General features: G+C 43.3%; 1 protein-coding gene across 1 annotated transcript; it reads right to left on the minus strand.

Annotated features, from left to right (window-relative positions):
- Nucleotides 1–10807: 10807 nt before the first annotated feature.
- Nucleotides 10808–15713, minus strand: ING2 (inhibitor of growth family member 2). Its single transcript, XM_086611938.1, has 2 exons — nucleotides 15524–15713; nucleotides 10808–12030 (listed from the first exon to the last, which is right to left on the minus strand). Exons 1-2 carry the CDS (start codon nucleotides 15711–15713, stop codon nucleotides 11360–11362), a joined length of 861 nt encoding a protein of 286 aa, XP_086468064.1. The 3' UTR covers nucleotides 10808–11359.
- Between the last annotated feature and the right edge of the window lie 2679 nt (nucleotides 15714–18392).

Raw genomic sequence — 18392 nt, forward strand, 5'->3', positions numbered from 1 at the left:
CCACGCCTCATTTTTGTCTTTTTTGCAATGGCACAAAATTAGTGACACGTTCATCTTATTCTCTTCAAATCCTAGTTTTCGTATCGCCATTGATTATTGTACTATGTTAAATAATGATCAAAGTTAAGTGCTATTCCTCAAGACTAATATAAGATTAATAGTAGAGGTGTTTAACTGACAGATACTTAAAATGACTATTTTTCTAAATTTTAGGTTAAAAGATTACTGGAAAATGAGCCAAATGCGTACTGCTTGACAGTTACAGCTGACGCCAGTAGAACCGTTTTTGGAGTCCTGATGGAAAATGGGTAAACTTCTGAGTAAGTTCCTCTTTTGTTATTACATGTATGGTATGCTCTACAATCATTAGTTCAAGTTCCTTTACCAAATGACTTGGTCAGACAGGAAAAAATGAGGAAGCTGGCTAATGCTGACAAAGTAACCATGAAATGCAAAGAATAACTCAATAGATTTTGTGCTTTTGCTGATAAGTAAAGGATTTACTTTGAGTTGTCTTTTCAAACAAAATTACTTACATAATTTTCTTCCACTCACTTGCACCCTTTCACTAAGTATAAGACTGGTCATCTTGCCAGGTTTTTGCTACCTTAAGAAATGAGACAAATAACAGGTAAGTGATGGTTTAGAATGACAAAGATATAGTTTCTGGTTACATGTTCTGATCTTCTATAGTGGAACGTTCCTTCTAGCAGGAACGTTGGGGAGTCATTACTAGAGGGCTGCATGATTCATTGGAAATTAGGCTTTGTTTTGTATCATCTTTATTAAGAAGTGCTCTCTTTATATGGGACTCAGGTTTTAAGTATGACTATTTGTGAATGGCTCCCTCTTTTCCCAGCTGAAGTAGATGTTGATCATTCCAGCCTGGAGTGGCACAAACAACATGGGGAGACTTTGGGCTGTAGCCCAAGCATCAAATAAAATTAAGAGATCTAGAGAAAATTTGGTGATAAAGGCAGCCAGCCATCCCCAACTATCCAGTGAGATTCCAGTAGTGAGAATCTAGTACTGACAGGATTCCAGTATCTATAGTCATATGAAAACAAGACCTAGAAGAAGCTTACTTAGTGTTTTTAAGTCTTGCATAGTAGGAATGAGAGACAACTGAGAGAAGCTATACATGTCATTTATTTAGAGCTATTGGAAGTCCAGCCAGCCTCTATAGTTGTGCTGTTTCATGATCTTTCCAAGTATAACTGCATACATGGTGATCTCTAATGGGGCTTTATTTAAAGAGATCTGCTTGAAATAATCCACTGAAATAAAACTATGCTAAAGTTATTACACAGTCTATTTTAACGGAGTTGTTTATATCAGCACTGAAGTTTCAGCTGAAAATCATTAACACTCCATATTATATCATCCTACATGGTTCAAAAGCATGGCAGAAATAGCAAGACCACAGTTATTGCTTCAGTTACTTCCCGTGGCGTGTAAGAACCCCTGACCCAGCAGGTTAGCCATGTTTTAGAGCCTTGAGTTAGATGTCTTCAACTAGGATACCTTAGTTAGATGCTTTCAGTTGATGCACTTAAGCCATCAGTAGAAACTTGGGAATTTTGCTGAAAACACAAGCAGTGTCTTACAGGAATGAGCTTCGTGCCATCTCATGAGTCTGTACTTGCATGACTGGCTTTAGTTCAGGAGCTTGTACCCACTGTCTCTCCTCATTTTTGCTATGCAAGGCAAAAATTAAGTTTCAACATCTTTATGTGTTTATTGCTTTTTTAATCTAATTAATAGACCCAGTTTTTGAACAGAGGCAGAACTTCCTTTGTGCAGATTCCATATTTTGCCAAGGCCACGATTTCAAAATCACACCTTGGTCTTATCAGTTATTCAGGCTGTTGAATAGGAGATGAAGCATCTGCTCAAGAGCATGTTTGCACAACACCTTTGGAGAAACGGATGGAGAGGAAAGGCACAAGCTGTTAGAAAATATCAGTTTGTATCAGTGAGAAAATAGGTGGTGTGGGAAAGCAGTCAGCCTAAAGAACTTAGCTTCAGCTATAAAGAATTGAATGGAAGTATGTAATTTTTATATCCATCAAATAATTCCAATTAGAAGCTATGCTTAGTTTAGTGAGAAGGAAAGTTAGGACTAGAATCTGAGCACATTCTACATATCTTTATATGCAGATTTACCTTGGCCATAAGATTCAAGAAGGAGCTTTAATCAAATGATCTGTTGTTGTGGCAAGCATACTAACATTATCTTAATTTAATAACAACTTTTTCATACTGAGTTTTTGAAATAAACTTCTGCCTAGAGGCTGTATTCCAAAATATCAGGATTTAATTTTTAAAATGTTTTTATTTTTGAATCCTTCATCCAGAGACAGACTAGATGCAGGAATATTTCTGGTTACAGTCGAATGTTCCTCCTGTGATGGACTTGCATGATTTGAATTATTAAGAAGAGCTTTACATTTCTTCTCAGTTCATTTAATTCTGAGAAGTTTTAACAGCCTTTTACAGTTGGCAGTTGCTGAAGCTACAGTTCAGTTACTCTGGTGCACTCCACAAAGTTGAGCCTTTGAAATCTGTGGGCGCTTTCCTCTCTGCTGTTGTACCTCATGCCAGCAAGTACAGATGACAAGTCATTAAATACTAGAGAGAGAGGTATTAGCAAAAAAAAATTTATTAAATACGAGACTTATGTCTGACCTGCTTCCCCCAAACCAATTCTGTCTCCATGGCAACAGCCACAAACGTGTGACAAAACATTAGAGATTTCTCTAAAGAGAAATTTAAATACTTAAAATGTCACTTTTCAAGGAAGCATCATATTTTATCCTCAAACAGGTTTCAAAAGTGCATAGCGTGTTTACAGAAAGACAAGCCTTTTGGCCTGTAAAGTTCCATCAGCTAATGCATTAGGTTCACTCCCCACGGCAAGCAGAGCCAGGCGTCAGAATTAACATTTACTCCGTTAACTTACCTGTTCTGGCAGTGCTTTGGGAATGGGGAGGTATGTCTTCCAAAGTCGAGTTTAGTGTAACTCTGGTATGATAATCACAAAGTTTATCGCAATGTTCTTTACATAAAATCATCCAGAAGTACCTTTGCAGTTAGATTACAAATTACTGCATTGAAAATCATAGCCAGTAAAGTATGTATTTTATTTAGAAAATGCTGAATGGTCTGTTTCTGTATGATTTCAATTGTCATTATTCAACATTTCCAAGTTTTATGAAATTAATGTGAAGAGTTCTTCACAGAGAAGCTCCGATGATCTAACTGATACTCAGAAATCCAAGTCATTTACCATTTTTTACAGTTCTTAAGAACTCTCTCAAAAGCCATTTAATAGTGAGATTATCTTGCATCTCATGTCCCAGCTCTACCGGTTAACTTATACAACTCACTGTGTTCAACTGGCAATACAATTCTGTGTTAGCATCTCAATGGTACGATCACCTTAGGTAATTACACCTTAGTTTTTTCTAATAGAATTTACCATCTATATGTATTTGAGTATGTTTTTGTTATGTGTTCACAGGATAAAAGTCTGGGATGCATTTGAACACCAGCGTAACATTATTCCAGATTATGAAGGCATAAATGATACTGTGATCAGCGAACTCCAGCTGCTGGAGGAAAGGGCAAAAGCAGTTCTACTTGCAGGTCTGTAAAACTGATTATTATACTGGTAATGCTTCTGCAATTCTATTTCGCATCCTTCTCCAGTAATAGATGGCACGTTAGTATTAAAGTTAAACATTTACAAGGCAAAATTTCTAAGTAGGCAATAAAATGTAGGTATATAGTGGGCTGCAACTCTAGTATGGTTTTGATATTATCTTCATTTTATTTTCATTTGAGAAACGATGGGTACTTTCTCCTTTTAAATGGGATATTGACGACTTAAACTTCACTATCTGATGAGGTCAAAAGGAGCCTCAGAATAATTCTGTCTGCCCATCTGACAGACTAGGGAACATGCAGCTCCCCTTTTTGTCCCTGCACTGGAGAGCAGGATTGATGATCCCAGTTACCAATCCTCCCTGTCTCAGGCACCAGGCTATTTTAATGGCTCCAATAAAGTGTTCCTCAGACAACAACTAAAGACATTCTTCATGATCTGAAAAGCATGTAGTTCAGAGAGGACAGAGTCAAAAACAGTCAAAAAACCACGAAAGTGGAACTAAGGAAATAACAGCACCAGATAATCTTCATGCAAATAGCAGAAATTTGGGAGTGGTTGTTGTTGTTTACCACAGGTTCCCTTTACTCTAGACTTTTAATGTCCATTTATATTCATTTCCACCACTGAAACTAGTAACCTATTTGTTATCAACCTCAAACAGCAAGAAAGCAGTATCTCCACACAAGCCCAAAAGGGACATGTAGCTTCCATGGCAGAATTATGAATGGTAGGGCACCTGTGGGCAAATGAATTAATTTCACAACATCTGTCCATATCTCTCCCTTCTCCAAGGGAAAAAACCACAACAACAAAACAAACAAACAAACCAACACTGTTCCTCCACTGCCAGCAAATTCAGCTACTGTGGTAACCTCCCATAGTCTTTGTCTGGGCTGTGGCCTCCCTGATGAACCTTGCTATGTTCCTCACCGGAAGGTTACAGTTGCAAGTAAATTGCAGTCTTTTCCCCAAAAGTATGAAACAGATTTATGCACCTAAAACTTGTCAGATTTTTAAATTCATACTGCATCTCATTACCTAGCATCCAGTTTGCCTCACTGAGACCATGCAGGGGCAAAATGAAGTTTAAGGTAGTATCTGTAAGCCTACCATTTCCTAGCCTGACTGGTGACCTAAATAAAACTTCCAGTATTAGGTTTTTCCAAGATGTAATTTATACTATTGCTGTCAAGAGTTAAGATAGCAGTTGCCATGGAGCTTTAATCTTTTTTTAGGCTTTAGTCAAAGGAAGCTGGAAATATGTATGCTGGGTAGAACCCTGCTCAACAGAATTTTATTTAAATTGGGACAGGATTTTATCCTAATTTCTCTACTGAAAGTTATTCTCAAAGGTTCTAGAACTCTTTTCATTTTATTCTGTTTCTCAGCAGGAGATGAAAGTTTCCTTTTCGGCCTCTTAAATCACGCTACATTCTACCACAGAAGTACCCAAGTTGCTTCTCCCCCTCATTTCTCCAACTATAAACTGTTAACTTTCTATTAGTCTTAAAGCGCACAGCTAATCACTGTAGTGAAATTCATTCTCCAGTTTTACCGTTTTCAGTGGAGGTACTCCATAAACACGCAGAAGCAAAACTTTGGAGAGGATTTTATTTTCTATGTGCCCACTAAGCGCCAATCCCTACACTGGAAAACAGGCCTTCGGAAAAGAAGTAATTACAGTTCAAATCTGTGTGTGTGCTACTTATAACTTCCTTGATATAAATTAAAAAAAAAAAAAATCATGCAAGGCATGAACTGCATCACTGAAGAAAAGTACAAAATTGACCATGCTACAGTCAGTAATGTTCTGCTAGAACACAGCTGCAGCAGAACGGAGATGCAGTCCAGCCTAATACTTGCAGTTAAGACTTAAAACATTGGAGACATTTAAAACTATACTTCCCCTAGTTAGTAAACAAAAATAATACAGAAATAGATGGGAAAAAACGGAGAATTTGTCAAAGCAAGCTTACAGAACTCCTAACCCTACCCCAGCTGAAAATTACAAAAGATTCAGATGTATGATGAGCTTGATCTTAAGAGACTTGGATTCAAAGACAAATGACAGCTTCATTTAATGAAAACTTTGCCAAAACCTTCACAAAATAGAACTGTTCACTGGCCAGCTCTAGTGGAAATCCATAATCCTCGAGCTGTTCCAAAGACTGCAGGGTAATCAGAAAATTGGCAACAAAAAAGAACAGTTCAAACTTTTTCAACTTTTTCATGGCATGTCTTAGAAAAGAGCATGATAATAATAAAAAAAAATATTTTTTTCTTCTAGGAGATGCAAGTCTGTGGGACTTGAACAGTTGTACAACAACATCTGGTTTTACCACTGACAGCAAAATCGCTTACCTAACTAGCACTGGACAGAAAAAACAATTCTTGTGGGTTTGAGTGACAGCCCTGCTCATCGTCTTGAGAGGATCAGATGCAAAACCAACTGTCCATTCCTCTGAAAAAAGACTTATTTAGAGAAGTACCCACTAGCAGCCAGGAAGAAAGAAGAAAACTAGACTGTCCAACGATTAAAGACACAAGGAGCATCTCAGATCTCAAAGACAGCTATTCAGAGATGTAATTTTTCACTGTGCCAAAGAAAAGCTATGCACTGTGAATAGGATTCAGAAAGCCATAATGGTCAAGGAAACTGCTTAAAGTAGCTCAAAAGAAGTTTTGAGAGGTGAGGTAAATAAAATAAAAAGTACGTATCTTCAAGAACAGATGCTTTACTCTGAATTGTAAGGAAATACACATCTCCATTCAAGATTCTCGACCTTTCTTGAGTTAGGTTCCTATACGAAACTCTCACAAAACAGCAAGTGCCACGACTTTCCTGACCTTATCTCACTGGTCTAATGCAGACCTTCCCAACGTACATTTGTTAATTTGTCTGGTCTGTGGCGTTCCACAGGTCAAATCATACTTGGCCTGCCTCAGGTCTCCTCCGCAGAGACTAGCTGAGGTTGCTAGTCCCAACAAAAGATTCTATGCTACTTGTAAGCTTTAGCATAAACAAGTTGTTTTTTCTTTGCCTAAGATACATATCTTTGCTGAGACTCACGGAGTAGATAGGCTGCCTTTCAGGACTAATACATCTGTCATTTGAGTTCAAAGCAGGCTTCAGCAAGCAATAGCTACCAAGGTAGTATTAGCTTTGAAATATGCAAGAGAAGAACTTCAGACATATTACCTGATGTGGTAAAGTATCTTCACGATTTGCAGGGGCTTTTATCATAGCTCTGTTAGATTCAGGTATGTATGGGGGGCGGGGGGCGCGGGGGGGAAGGTCTAAATGAGATTGCAGCATTTAAAGCAAGTTGGGCTTTTATACAAAACCTGTGGTATTTTTTTCAGTGTGAGGTGCCACCGTCAAAAGACTTGCAGAGCTACTGGAGATGAGACCTCTTAGTAGATGAAATATTCACACAGATAAGAGGGAGAAAGAACTCTAAGCCCTTAACTTGCTGGTGTTAATCACTGCAATTTTGTCCCAATAGACTGGTTAGGTTTTAAAGGAGATCAAACAGGGTGCAGTTCAGCCCAGCTGAGTCTAAAAAATAAAAACCCAGATTAAGAATCAGATCTGTTGCAGTCAGAAATGATACAAGCCACTGAAGTGCCAAACTGCTCATTTTTAAGTATGAATTCAGACAAACTATAGTAGTTTCCTTCGAGCTGAAGTTAGAGGCTTTTAAGTGAAGAAAAAGTCTTCAAAGTTAGGAAACGCCATCTTCTTTACAAAGGCCAACTTCACCTCCAAAAGAACATCCAAAAGGGAAAATCCTTAGATAAACTCAGGGAAGAATGGGGCATTACACTTACTACCCTTCTGTACCAGTTGTAAGACTTCTCTACAACATTACGATTTCCAGATGTGAATAGTTGATGCTTGGCAGGGAAATACAATTAAAACTAGTTCAAATAAGGAGGCATTATGATTGTGCTTTTTAGCAATCAACAGGTATGAAGGTATGACAGCACGCAGAAGACTACACTGCAGCCATGTACCTGTCATGGCTGGTAATTAACTGTATTTGGGTTCAGGCAGCTTACACAACAGGATAAAGTAATACACAGCAGCTGCAGGAAACCTGTATTAATTTTGTGTACCATTCAGACTTGCCAGAATCCAGAGTCAAGAAAAAATGCAGTGACTGCTGGAGATAGCAAGATGGCCTTATAATACAGACAACAAATATTATTAAATTGCTCATTTTGCTTTCAAAACAATAAGCTATTAGATGTGTATTTCGTTTTGTTTTAAAGTTTGGTTTGATTAAATGATTATTTTGCCAAGATTAATCAAACTGGTCCATGGGACAATGATCAAGAAACACTATTGCTCTGATACCATTCGTTTTAAGTAGTTTATGGGGAACCTTTGCTGCTGCTGAACTTGCATTACTTCAAAACTGAAAGGCAAAAAGCAAAAACTTAGAAGTGCACTATGTGTTCATAAACTTCAAGAAAACAAAATGTAACCGATGCTGAATTAGGATGTAGCAGCATTAGTTTTCACGGAGAGGAAGCAGTTTCCTGTGTAGTTACATACACTTCCATCAATTTCCAAAGTGTCTGTTCTGCAGATTTTTTTTTTTTTGCAAGAAGCTAGATTTACTTCATGACAGTCAATACATATCTTGAAGATGAACTGGTTTAACAATGTTTACTTTTCATTTTCACTACACTAGCAAGGTTCATCCCTTTAAGAAAAGGAACTCGACATTAAGAAGCAACATTAAGAGTTCTCTACTTACCTTTCTGATTCCATACTAGTATCTTAGGTGCATCTTCAGCAATTACCACTGATCTTCTACGAAAACGGATGCAAAACCACAAAATCTGGGTTTGGTTAAAAAACGTGGTGAAACGCTAAATGCCAGATAACATCAGGTATTTTATCATGTACGTTTTAACAACCAATTAGCCAGAGTATTTAAAAGAGGTAATTTTAGATGCACCATGTATATTTGAGGCACACTGCTAATCTACTTATGAACTGAATTATTTCTGCATTTGAGCAATTTCATGTATTAGGCAAGCAAATGCTGTTTCCCCAGCTATATCTTCACAGAAAATGTTGAGAATTCATATTCCCTACTAGAAGGGCCATTAGTATAAAAGAAAGTGTCCCTCCATTAGAGATATTTATCTGGACCACTTTCAGAATCTAAAATTTTCTTTCTGTAACACCAAAACATACACTTCCTACTTCAGCATTTATTCCAGATGAACAATTATATAAGGCTCCCAGCTTTCTCCTCTGCCTTGGAAAAAAGTATTCTTAACCAGTAGAAATTCAAGCAATACTTTTCAAGATAAATTAGTAACGTTAATGGTTAAAATTTCGCTTGTACTTTGTTCTGCAACTTCAGTGTTTACTTAAGTGATGTTTTTTAATACTAGGGAGCATTGCCATTTTAGGTAGACGTTAGATGCTGATACAATCCCCAGCCCGAGGCGTCCACCTAGTCTTCTCAAGAAGGAAATTTAAGAATCATTAAGCCATAACAAACAGAAAAAAAAAAAGAGTAAAATGCACAGAAGATGACTTATGACACTTGTCTTCAACAGCTGGCCTGATCATTCTCCATCAGTAGCCATGATCCAGCCCTCTCAAGAAGCCTATCTTTGCAACCTCAGATTAGCCAGTAGGCTTAGAAAGCAAGACGGGGCCTTGGGATAAGGTTTACCTTCTTGCCTACCCTGCTGATAGTCAGAGCCCTTACAGTAGTTTCCTGCAAGAGCTGTTTGCTTACTATGGTACAGGTCTCCTCAGTGGAGCTAGTCCGCTTAATTAAACCTGCAATTTTAAAGCAAAAATCCAGAACACTGGTTTTACGCTCCCATGCCATATGTTATCTAGTATTACTTGCAATTGCTAAATCCTGTTAAGGAATCAGATCATAACTCTGGAAACAGGCTCGGTATTTTACGTAGCTCATAATATTTAGAGTCCTGCGCATTGATTCATACCATCTGGTCTGACAGCACTGAAGCTTTCTTTACGCAAAGCGCAGCACATCCAGCCCCCCAACTCCAGCTGAAACAGCCCTCTAGCAGAAATGCAGGAGGGAGTTTTGATGGCATTCATCCACCACAGCTTGCCTTTGCTCATCTGCCTTCTGGGCCACTCTCAACCCAGCACAACTGCTTTTCAATCAGGCTTCGACCGAGATGGTGTCGCTTCTCCCTCTGTGCTGTCAAGAGAGACCTTAGCAGCAAAGAGCAGAGACCTGTGGGGAGTTTTGAGCTCTTGCAGCCCACCTAGAGATAAGCCCCGCATCCAGCCCCACAGAGCTGCTCCGTCTGCCTCGCCAAGCCTGCCAGGGCACAGGTGCTCTCAAGGAAGAACGCTGTTGAGCAGATACCTGAGGTGCAAGCTTTGATATACCAGGTACACTGCTCACTTCTCTATTAGCATCTACTGTGGCAAAGGGGCAGAAACAGCTGTCTTCATCTTTCTTCCACCTCATCTAAGGAGCAGACGTGAAGAAGTTCACTTTTAACTACCACCCAAGTAGTGTTTAGACACTCCTGGCATAGTTCAGGACAACACTGTTACTCAGCCTGTCAGAAACCTGCTGGGACTTGTCTAGTGGCTCTGTGCCAGTCATGCTTATGTTTTGTTTTTTATTATCTATCAAAACTTTATTGAAAGCTTTTACCTTGGGGCTTTTTAGATAGTTGCCAAGTCCAAGAACTATGGTGCTGTGCCTAAAGCCAGGTGTGGCCACACGTGTACCCAAACACCACTTAAGGAAAAGCAAAGTTTACATCTCGGAGAATACCAGTCATGTTTCAGGTCTCCAGAGATCCATTACGATGAAGATTTTTTCACCTTTGCAACTTCTGTTCCCCAAGACATCAATATCACCCTTGAGATTCTTATACCACTTCAAGGCTTATATAGGCAGTGGCGACACATAATCAATCAAGGAAATAGTTTCAGCACTAGAGAGACTGTCTTAAACAATAAAGATCACATCAGGATGTTTGACAGAACCCACTAAGAATATCCAAAACTACTTATACACCATAATTCTATCATATCCAAAAACTGACTCTCCCAAGTGTAAAGTCACAAAGACAAGAGTTTAATATTGACAGAAAAAAAAAAAGCTTAAGTTAGTGGTATTTTCTTCCTTGAAATAACATACTGGTCATATGAAAGTCACTGAAGAGGTCTGCTTTTAGCTCGGAAGACTTTTACAGTTACAGCTGAGTTCAAAAAACCCAATTCCTAATGTGTGATATTAACACAAAAACTGATAACTTAAGACCTGGGATAAAGAACAAATTCAGTTGTTTAGATTCTAGCAGTTATGTGAGGCCTTTCAATGCCTTTCCCATAACATGAAAAGTTCTTCAGTATCTTTCCCACCACCATTATTTCAAGATTCACAAGGCTTTTAAAAATACTAATGGGGTTAAATTGAAATCAAGCGCCATATGCTTGTAATGTCTTCTGTGAAGGTCTGAAGCCACCCTGTTTCAACTATTTGGTTATTCAGTGCAGAAAGTTAAAGATCACAGAAGGTATAACAGCTTTTAATACTCCATTAATATTATAGATTAAAAATTATTGCATAGTCTTATGCATTTCCTAAAACAGCGTTCTCTGGAAATTAAGCATTTTAATATAAAAGGAGCAACTCTTTAAAACATGAATTGCTTTCACTACCTCGATCTTCTATCCTTTTTTGATTTGTCAGTACATTTGTCCATCGTTTTCTCATTGTCTCCTCTGCACTTGGGGCAATACCATTTCCCCTTTGGTTTGTAGGTGAGTCCAACACACGAAAAATGGAACCACTCAATAGGACACTGTTCATTATCACATCCTATCATTTCGCCGTAAGACACTTGGTTGCATAAGCAGTAAGTTGGTTCATTGGGATCAATTGCAAATTCTACAGGTGACACCTCTCTCTCTTGTTTGGCTTTGGAGCGTTTTTTCTTCTTGGAAGATTTAGATCTTTTTTCTTTAGGGGGCTGATCATCGCAGTCATCAATACCATTTGCTATATGGCACAGATCACGGCTTTCGCTGGTTCGCTGGCGACGAGGTCGACGTGAAGATCTCTCTGGCTGGCAGGACTCCATCTTTGCTTTTTCTAGAGGCTTGTCATTCTCGGACAGATCTTGAAAACACTGAGAGTGCGTCTCCATTTGCCGGGCTCTGTTCTCTACCAGTTCTAGCATCTGAGTAACTATCTGAATTTTTTCATCTCCGAGTTCTTGGCTGTTGATTAATGCACGCTGAAGATGCTGCTGCAAGCGTTTCTTCTGAACGGGATCATTTTCTGACTTGTATTTTTCATAGACATCATCTATTTCTTTTAATGCTTCTATAAAACAAAGATAATAGGAATAAGTTACACAAGATGAAACGTGCTCAAGAAAATACAGAAATGTATTTCTGACTGATGAGAAATAGTACAAATTTTAATTACAGTATACCCTAGTGGGCTGGATCGGATATTTTACTCAAGTCGCATGTGGTCATCAAATCAGTCTTTAAGATCACAATCTGTTGCAATAAAAAATTCTCAAGTTCTAAGAAAAAGCAAGCTTGTTCTAGCCATTGGAAAAAGAAAGGATAAGCCGAGAAAGGGGACCATAGCTGCTGGAGTGCAGATAGTCCAGATCCTGCCTCCATGTGACAAAGCAGGACTCTCTATTGAGAATCTTTACCACAGTAGTTCCAAAGCCATGGCCTACAAACCAAAGCAATAGCTTATTGTATCACAGGAAAAAACTTAGAATTGATATAATCATCATATACTGTGATACAAAACACTCCAGAATTAGGATATCCAGGTCCTCTCTTCCCCTTCTTATTCATCTAAAGGCTTGGTATTACTTCCAAGTACACATAGTTATAAAAGGAGTATGACAACTGAAGTTACACAACAGCAAATTTACAATCAGGATTTAAATCAACTTAAACCACTCAAAATGCTTTTCCTATTTCCAAGACAAATTACAGCAAGTTGCATTTTAAAATTGAGGCTGAACTTTTCAGAATAGGTGACCTACTGTTTCGTGCATCACAGGATATTTTTAAGCAACTAGTAATGAGTGGCTCACAGTTTGACTTCTAAGCTTTTTTCTTCTTGCAAGTCATGCAAAATAACTGGATGAGTTGCTGTGACTTTTGGTCTGGAAAAGACAGAAAAATTGCTAATGTGGAAGGCAATAGATTAGTAGAACTGACAGTGAAAACTGATGCTCAGTGTTAGATACAGTACTGGTTCCTTCAGAAACAACTTAAGGATTTTATTTGGACAAGCAAGGGAATTTATGAATGATACTAAACTATTTACTCCTAAAGTGAGAAGACATGCAGTACAATCCATCTCCTCCTAAAGACCTGCGTTTCACAAACTGGCTTTCATTTTTAAAGAATTTGTCTGCATTGTACAGTTGTGAAATGATTCAAGCTTGCGCTAAATGGAAGCCATAGATAGTATCTCGACATTGTTCACAGTGATTTTTTTCCTGCTGACATCTTAAAACAGTGGCATAAGCGTGAATGGCCACTTTTTACTATAAATTCTGAAACCTGTATGACAAAAGGAGCCAATTGCATTTTGTTCTCTTCCAGACTTTCACTAGGGAAGATAAAAATCACTACTCTGCCTGTCCAATAACTCACTTAACCTATTTTTTTCCTCAATACTAGCATTCTGGCTATCATTAAAAGCACACAAGCTTTCTTTCCCTGCATCTTCAGCTGTACCTCTTGCCTGTTGCCCTGACAGGGAGTGGGGGGGGGGGAACGAATAAAAAAAAAAAATATCTTACTCTCTGCTCCTGAAAAGCGTGGAGTAAGATACTTCATAGGCTGTTGAACTAGAAAGGCATATAGAATACAACATTCTTTAGCTGTTATCTCCCACCCAGCCTTTTTTATGAAGGGGGAGAAAAAAAAAAGTAGGTCTAGTTACAAAGATTTCCCATATTGGGAATGACCTGCCCAGAAGAACCCACATGGGGTAACTTTCTTATTTTTCACATAGTGACAGAGAACAGCATTTACCCTACGCTGATCATTTCCTGGATGCAGTCTGTGAAGATATACTGAACGCTTCAAATGGATCACCACCCATTAAAAAGAGGAAAGAACTTTTGGAATGAAAGATGCAAGTTCATGAAACTCCTTGTTGGTCCCTAAGATTAGAGAAGGCATCAATATGCCCAACTAAATAGCTCTGAAGCCCCTTTAAAAAAAAAAACCAAAACACAACAACAATGCAACACCAAAAAAGAACCCCAAAACCAACCAACCAACCAAAAAATACAGCACAACACAAAGCAGGGCCAAGTGTGCATTACAGATAATCTGATTAAGTTTGGTGGAGCTAATAAAAAGCTAAAAGGATTTGTTTTCCAAGCACAGTAGTGACTTTGTCCCTCCTGCATGAACTATCACTACCTTTTAAATTAGCTGAAGTTATAGAGCACTGCCTTTACATATTCGGACTTGGGCCAAGAATATTTTTATCAATTTCCATTTTTTTGTTGTTGGTGGTGTTTTTTAAAACGGCTGAGGACTTTGGTAAAACTAGCAACAAACCTGTGCTTTGGCCCAGTATTCTGTTAGTGGCTGGAGGAATGCATATAGGACATACAGCCTAAATAAAAGATTGAACCTATTCAAGGCAGATCTCGAGCGCTGCCACCACAGATCAGGTAAGAGAGCCTGCTAGGCAGTCCAGCCTTGACTACCAATTCAAAACGCTGCAGACAAGTCTATGCCCTTTAGACTTCAAAACCACAGAAAACTTACAAAAAGCCTGTTCTTATGTATCTTCCTGGGTTAATTAGGAAGATAATTGAAAGCATCCGTTTACAATAGCTGTCTTCTGAGGCGGCCCGTTTAACGTCTGACAGGCCTTAACGGTGCCCACGTACCCGTGCCCTGCCCAGCAGGAAGGGAGGCACGGCTCGGGCTCTGGCTCCCACCCCGCGGGACCCAGTCCCCCCACTCCCGCCGCGGGTCCGCACCGCTCGGCCTCTGCCGCACAGCTCAAGCCGTGACGCTCTTCAGGAGCGGGTGCCATCGCCTGATGAGGCGGTAGGGCACTAATTAGAAGTCACAGATACCGCAGCTGCGTAGCCCAAGAGCGCGAGGCGTAACGGATTTAACCGATATTTAACCCGCGTTTCGGAAGAAGCCATGTCTTTGACAAGTTCACGGCAACTTCCCGCTCTACGGACCCTCTCCGTTTCCAGAGGGAACGCTGCGAACACCTCATGTAGCCCTCGCGCTGAACCTCAGCGCCCCGGCTCAGCACCCGGCGGGCAGCGACTGACCGCGGGATGGGGGCACGGCTCCGCCGGGACGCGGCACTCCCGCCCCCGCACGGCGGCGGGGCAGAGGGAGCTGTAAAACCGACTCCCCTGCCCCCGCCTCCAGCAGCACCGCCACCGGTTCCCTCGGCGGGGCTGTCCGGCGAAGGGGAGCGGGGCGGGAGCGGCCCCCTCGGGGCGGAGCGGGTCCCCGCGCGGAGCAGGGCCTAGCTCCGGGAAGCGAGGCACTGCCGGCTCCCACCGCCCCCGGGGCGGGGCCACCGCCGCCGCGGGGCGCCCTCCCCCGGGAGGGACCGGCCGCCGCCCGCCCCGGCCGCCGCCGAGCACAGCGCCCCGGCACCGCCACGGGCTCAGCCCCACGCAGGCCCCGGGAGGGGGCCCACCCCGGCGCCCACCCCCCTCCACCGGGCCCGCCCCGGCTCCGGCCCCTCCGCGCCGGGCGCATGTGCGGCGGGCGGCCCCCCCTTCCTCCCCCCCCGCCCCCGGTGCCCTGTGGCGGAGGCCGCGTCCCGCGGCGGCGCCCACCTTGGCACTGCGTGTCCATCTCACGCAGGAGCGAGGCGTTGCGCTGGATGTCCAGCGGCAGCGACTCCACGCACTCCAGGTAGTCCTGCACGTAGAGCGAGAGGAGCCGGGCCCGCTCGCCGCCCGGCGCCGCCGGCCCCGCCACCAGCTGCGGCCCCGCCAGCATCATCCCCCCGCGCCAGCAGCACATCCGCCGCCGCCGTGCCGCCCGCACCGGGCGCGGGGTCCCCGCGGCGGCCCCGCTGCGCTCCCTCCTGCTGCCGCCGCCCCTCTGCCCGCCGGGGGCCGAGCTGCGTGGGCCGGGCCGAGGCGCCGCGGGGGGTGAGCGCCTCGCTGGGCTGGGCTAGGCTGGGCTGGGCTAAGCCGGGCCGGACCGGGGCCGCTCTTCCGCGGTGCCCCGCGCCCCTTCCCGCCGCGGTGCCGCCGCCGAAGCAAAACCCACTCGGAGCCCCCGCCCCTGGCCACCGGGCTGCGCGCATGCGCGAGGCCCTGCCCTTATAAGGCGCGGCTGGCGGCGCTGCGAGGGGTTCGCATTCTCCCGCCTTCCCCTCTCGCCCGCTCCTACTGGCCTGGCGCGCGGCACGGGGCGGGAGGCAGCGCGGAGGCGGAGCCTCCCTTAAAGGCGCACGCCCCCGCCGTTCCCACGCCCGGGCGGAGCGGTGACCTCCGCCGGGGGGCGGTGCGGGGTCGCCGCCTTGACGGAAGCGGTCGCCGCGCGAGCCACTGGCCCCCACAGCCCGACGGTGGGACGCAGTTGTGGCGGCGGCCACCGAGGGGCTCGCCCGGCCCCGCCCTTCTCCGCGCCAGGTGCCCCGGCGGAGCGCGGGGGCGGGCGGCGGTTGCGGGGGGTGCTGAAGCGCGACGCGCGCGGGGCGGGGCGGGGGCTCCCCCAGGGGCCGGGCGCCTTCGCTGTTCCCTCGGGCACGGCCGCGGCGCTGGCGCCGGCCATCTGCACCGGCGGCGCCCCCGCGTCGTGCCGCGGGGCGGGCGGGCCTCCCCTGCTGTGGGCTGTGGTACCTGTGTGAGGTGGAAGCAAAGACAGCGGAAATGGCCGCCAGGCGTGAGTAGTCCCGGTTATACCTCCCGTCGTCGGTCGGTGCCGGCCGCTGCGGGGCGGGGAGCGGCGCGGTGACCCGGCTCTCTGGGCCGCGGGTGGCTCAGGGCAGAGGTTCATGAGGGTCCCTCGGGCGCACTTCCTCCTGCTCTCGTGGGGTGTGTTTGTTAGCACTGATTAACGCCCTTCTTCGGTCTGTTCCCACGTGTTTATTTGCTCTTCCCAAAACGTTCTCCGTGCTGGGAGTCGTTGAGGAGTTTATCTGGAGGACACGTCGCTGCTCTCACGGATTACTCTTGCTCCCTATGTAGGCTGTGAAATTCTGCACTGTGTTTTCAGTCATAATCCTGAACCTTCCTGTGTTTTCAGGAGGTAATGCAAAAGCTGTTTGAGCCAGCAGAAAAGTGCAGAAGGTTTACGTTTTTGGGCAACCTGTTGTAGTGGAGGGTTTCCCTGCCCATGGCACGGGGGTTGGAACTAGATGATCTTTGAGGTCCCTTCCAACCCTAACCATTCTATGATTCTATGCTGAGACCTTTGCACCATCCCCTCATTTTCTTGGAATATTTTGGCATACTAAATAACCCGTCAGCACAGATGGCACTAAATCTCTTAAAGCGCACCTTTCCGAAGGCATTGTGTTTGACAGGAGGGGAATGTAAGTTTTATTGCAATAAAATGCATATACACATTAAATTGTTTGCAGATGTCTTCCATGTTTCTCTCCCAAATGCTGTAGTGAGCTGTATCCGCAGCAATTTCTTTCTGAAGAGCAGTTTTCATCGTGAGATGAGGTTCGTACTGATAGCGTAGCGACCAGCTGTGTGCGGAGAAGGCAAGTTTCTGTTTGGTGCACAAAGTGTGCTCCGTAGCCAAGCTTTTCTCTCTGTAGCAGCTCATAGGGTGAGGTATCTAATTAATTCATATTCTCCAGCTGTAAGAAGTGGCAGTTTAGACTGTTCTTGCCGATAATAAGAGCTACCTGGTTTAGCTTTAAAGAAGAGCAAAATGATTTCTGATAAACTATTGCTTAGGAAAGCTGAGTGACATTTTATCCTGAGGAATCATTTCAGAGAATTTTAAATAAGGCATCAAAGAAGTTTAGCCTTTTAAAACCCACTTGCCTGCCAACAAATCTCCCAGTTTTGACAGAGTATCCTGTCTTTCCTAAGGCTGTTGCAGAGTTTGTATCAAATGTTTGCCACAACAAATACAGTAGGAAGCAAAAATAGAAATATATTTTTTAGCTATATTTTTTTTTCCTACTGGTAGAATGATAAAAAGCAGATAGAATTACTAAAAGGTTAAGATTTCATCCCCACCTCTTTTTCACACATTTTTGAGGTCTTTACTACATGAATAATAATTGGTAACCTTCAGGGGAAAAAAAAAAATATCTTATGAAGTCTTCAAACATCCTGAGGAGACCTGTGCATTTTGCAGTAGGCTGCATTTATATTTCAGGAACCTGAAAAAAAGTGGGGAAAAATACAACATCAGGGAAATTCGGAAAAGAAAAGGCTCAGAGATAATTGAATTCAAGGGTAAAATGAAAAAAAAAAAAAAACCTGAAGCCCAAAAAACCCCTGTTGTCTTACATCCTTATCTATAGGTAGTGGCCAGCACTAAGACAGTACCCATACTAGTCCTGTAGGTAACCTTTCAGGGTGGTGTGGCCTAGAGTAGTGGTTTAGCAGCAGCACAGGTTGCGCAGAGAGGTTGTATAGTCTCCATCCTTCGAGATTTTCAGAACTTAACTGGATGAGGCCTGGCACAACCTGATCTGGCTGTGAAGCTGGCTCTGCTTTGATGGCC

Source organism: Tauraco erythrolophus, chromosome 5 (assembly GCF_009769465.1).
Source record: "Tauraco erythrolophus isolate bTauEry1 chromosome 5, bTauEry1.pri, whole genome shotgun sequence".
NCBI classification, from domain to species: domain Eukaryota; kingdom Metazoa; phylum Chordata; class Aves; order Musophagiformes; family Musophagidae; genus Tauraco; species Tauraco erythrolophus.

Excerpts from the sequence above, each read along its gene's own strand:
- ING2 (XM_086611938.1), bottom strand. The coding sequence starts at position 15,713 with ATGTGCTGCTGGCGCGGGGGGATGATGCTGGCGGGGCCGCAGCTGGTG. Across the intron at positions 12,031-15,523 it reads GATGGACACGCAGTGCCAAG|AAGCATTAAAAGAAATAGAT; the intron begins GTGGGCGCCGCC and ends TTTGTTTTATAG.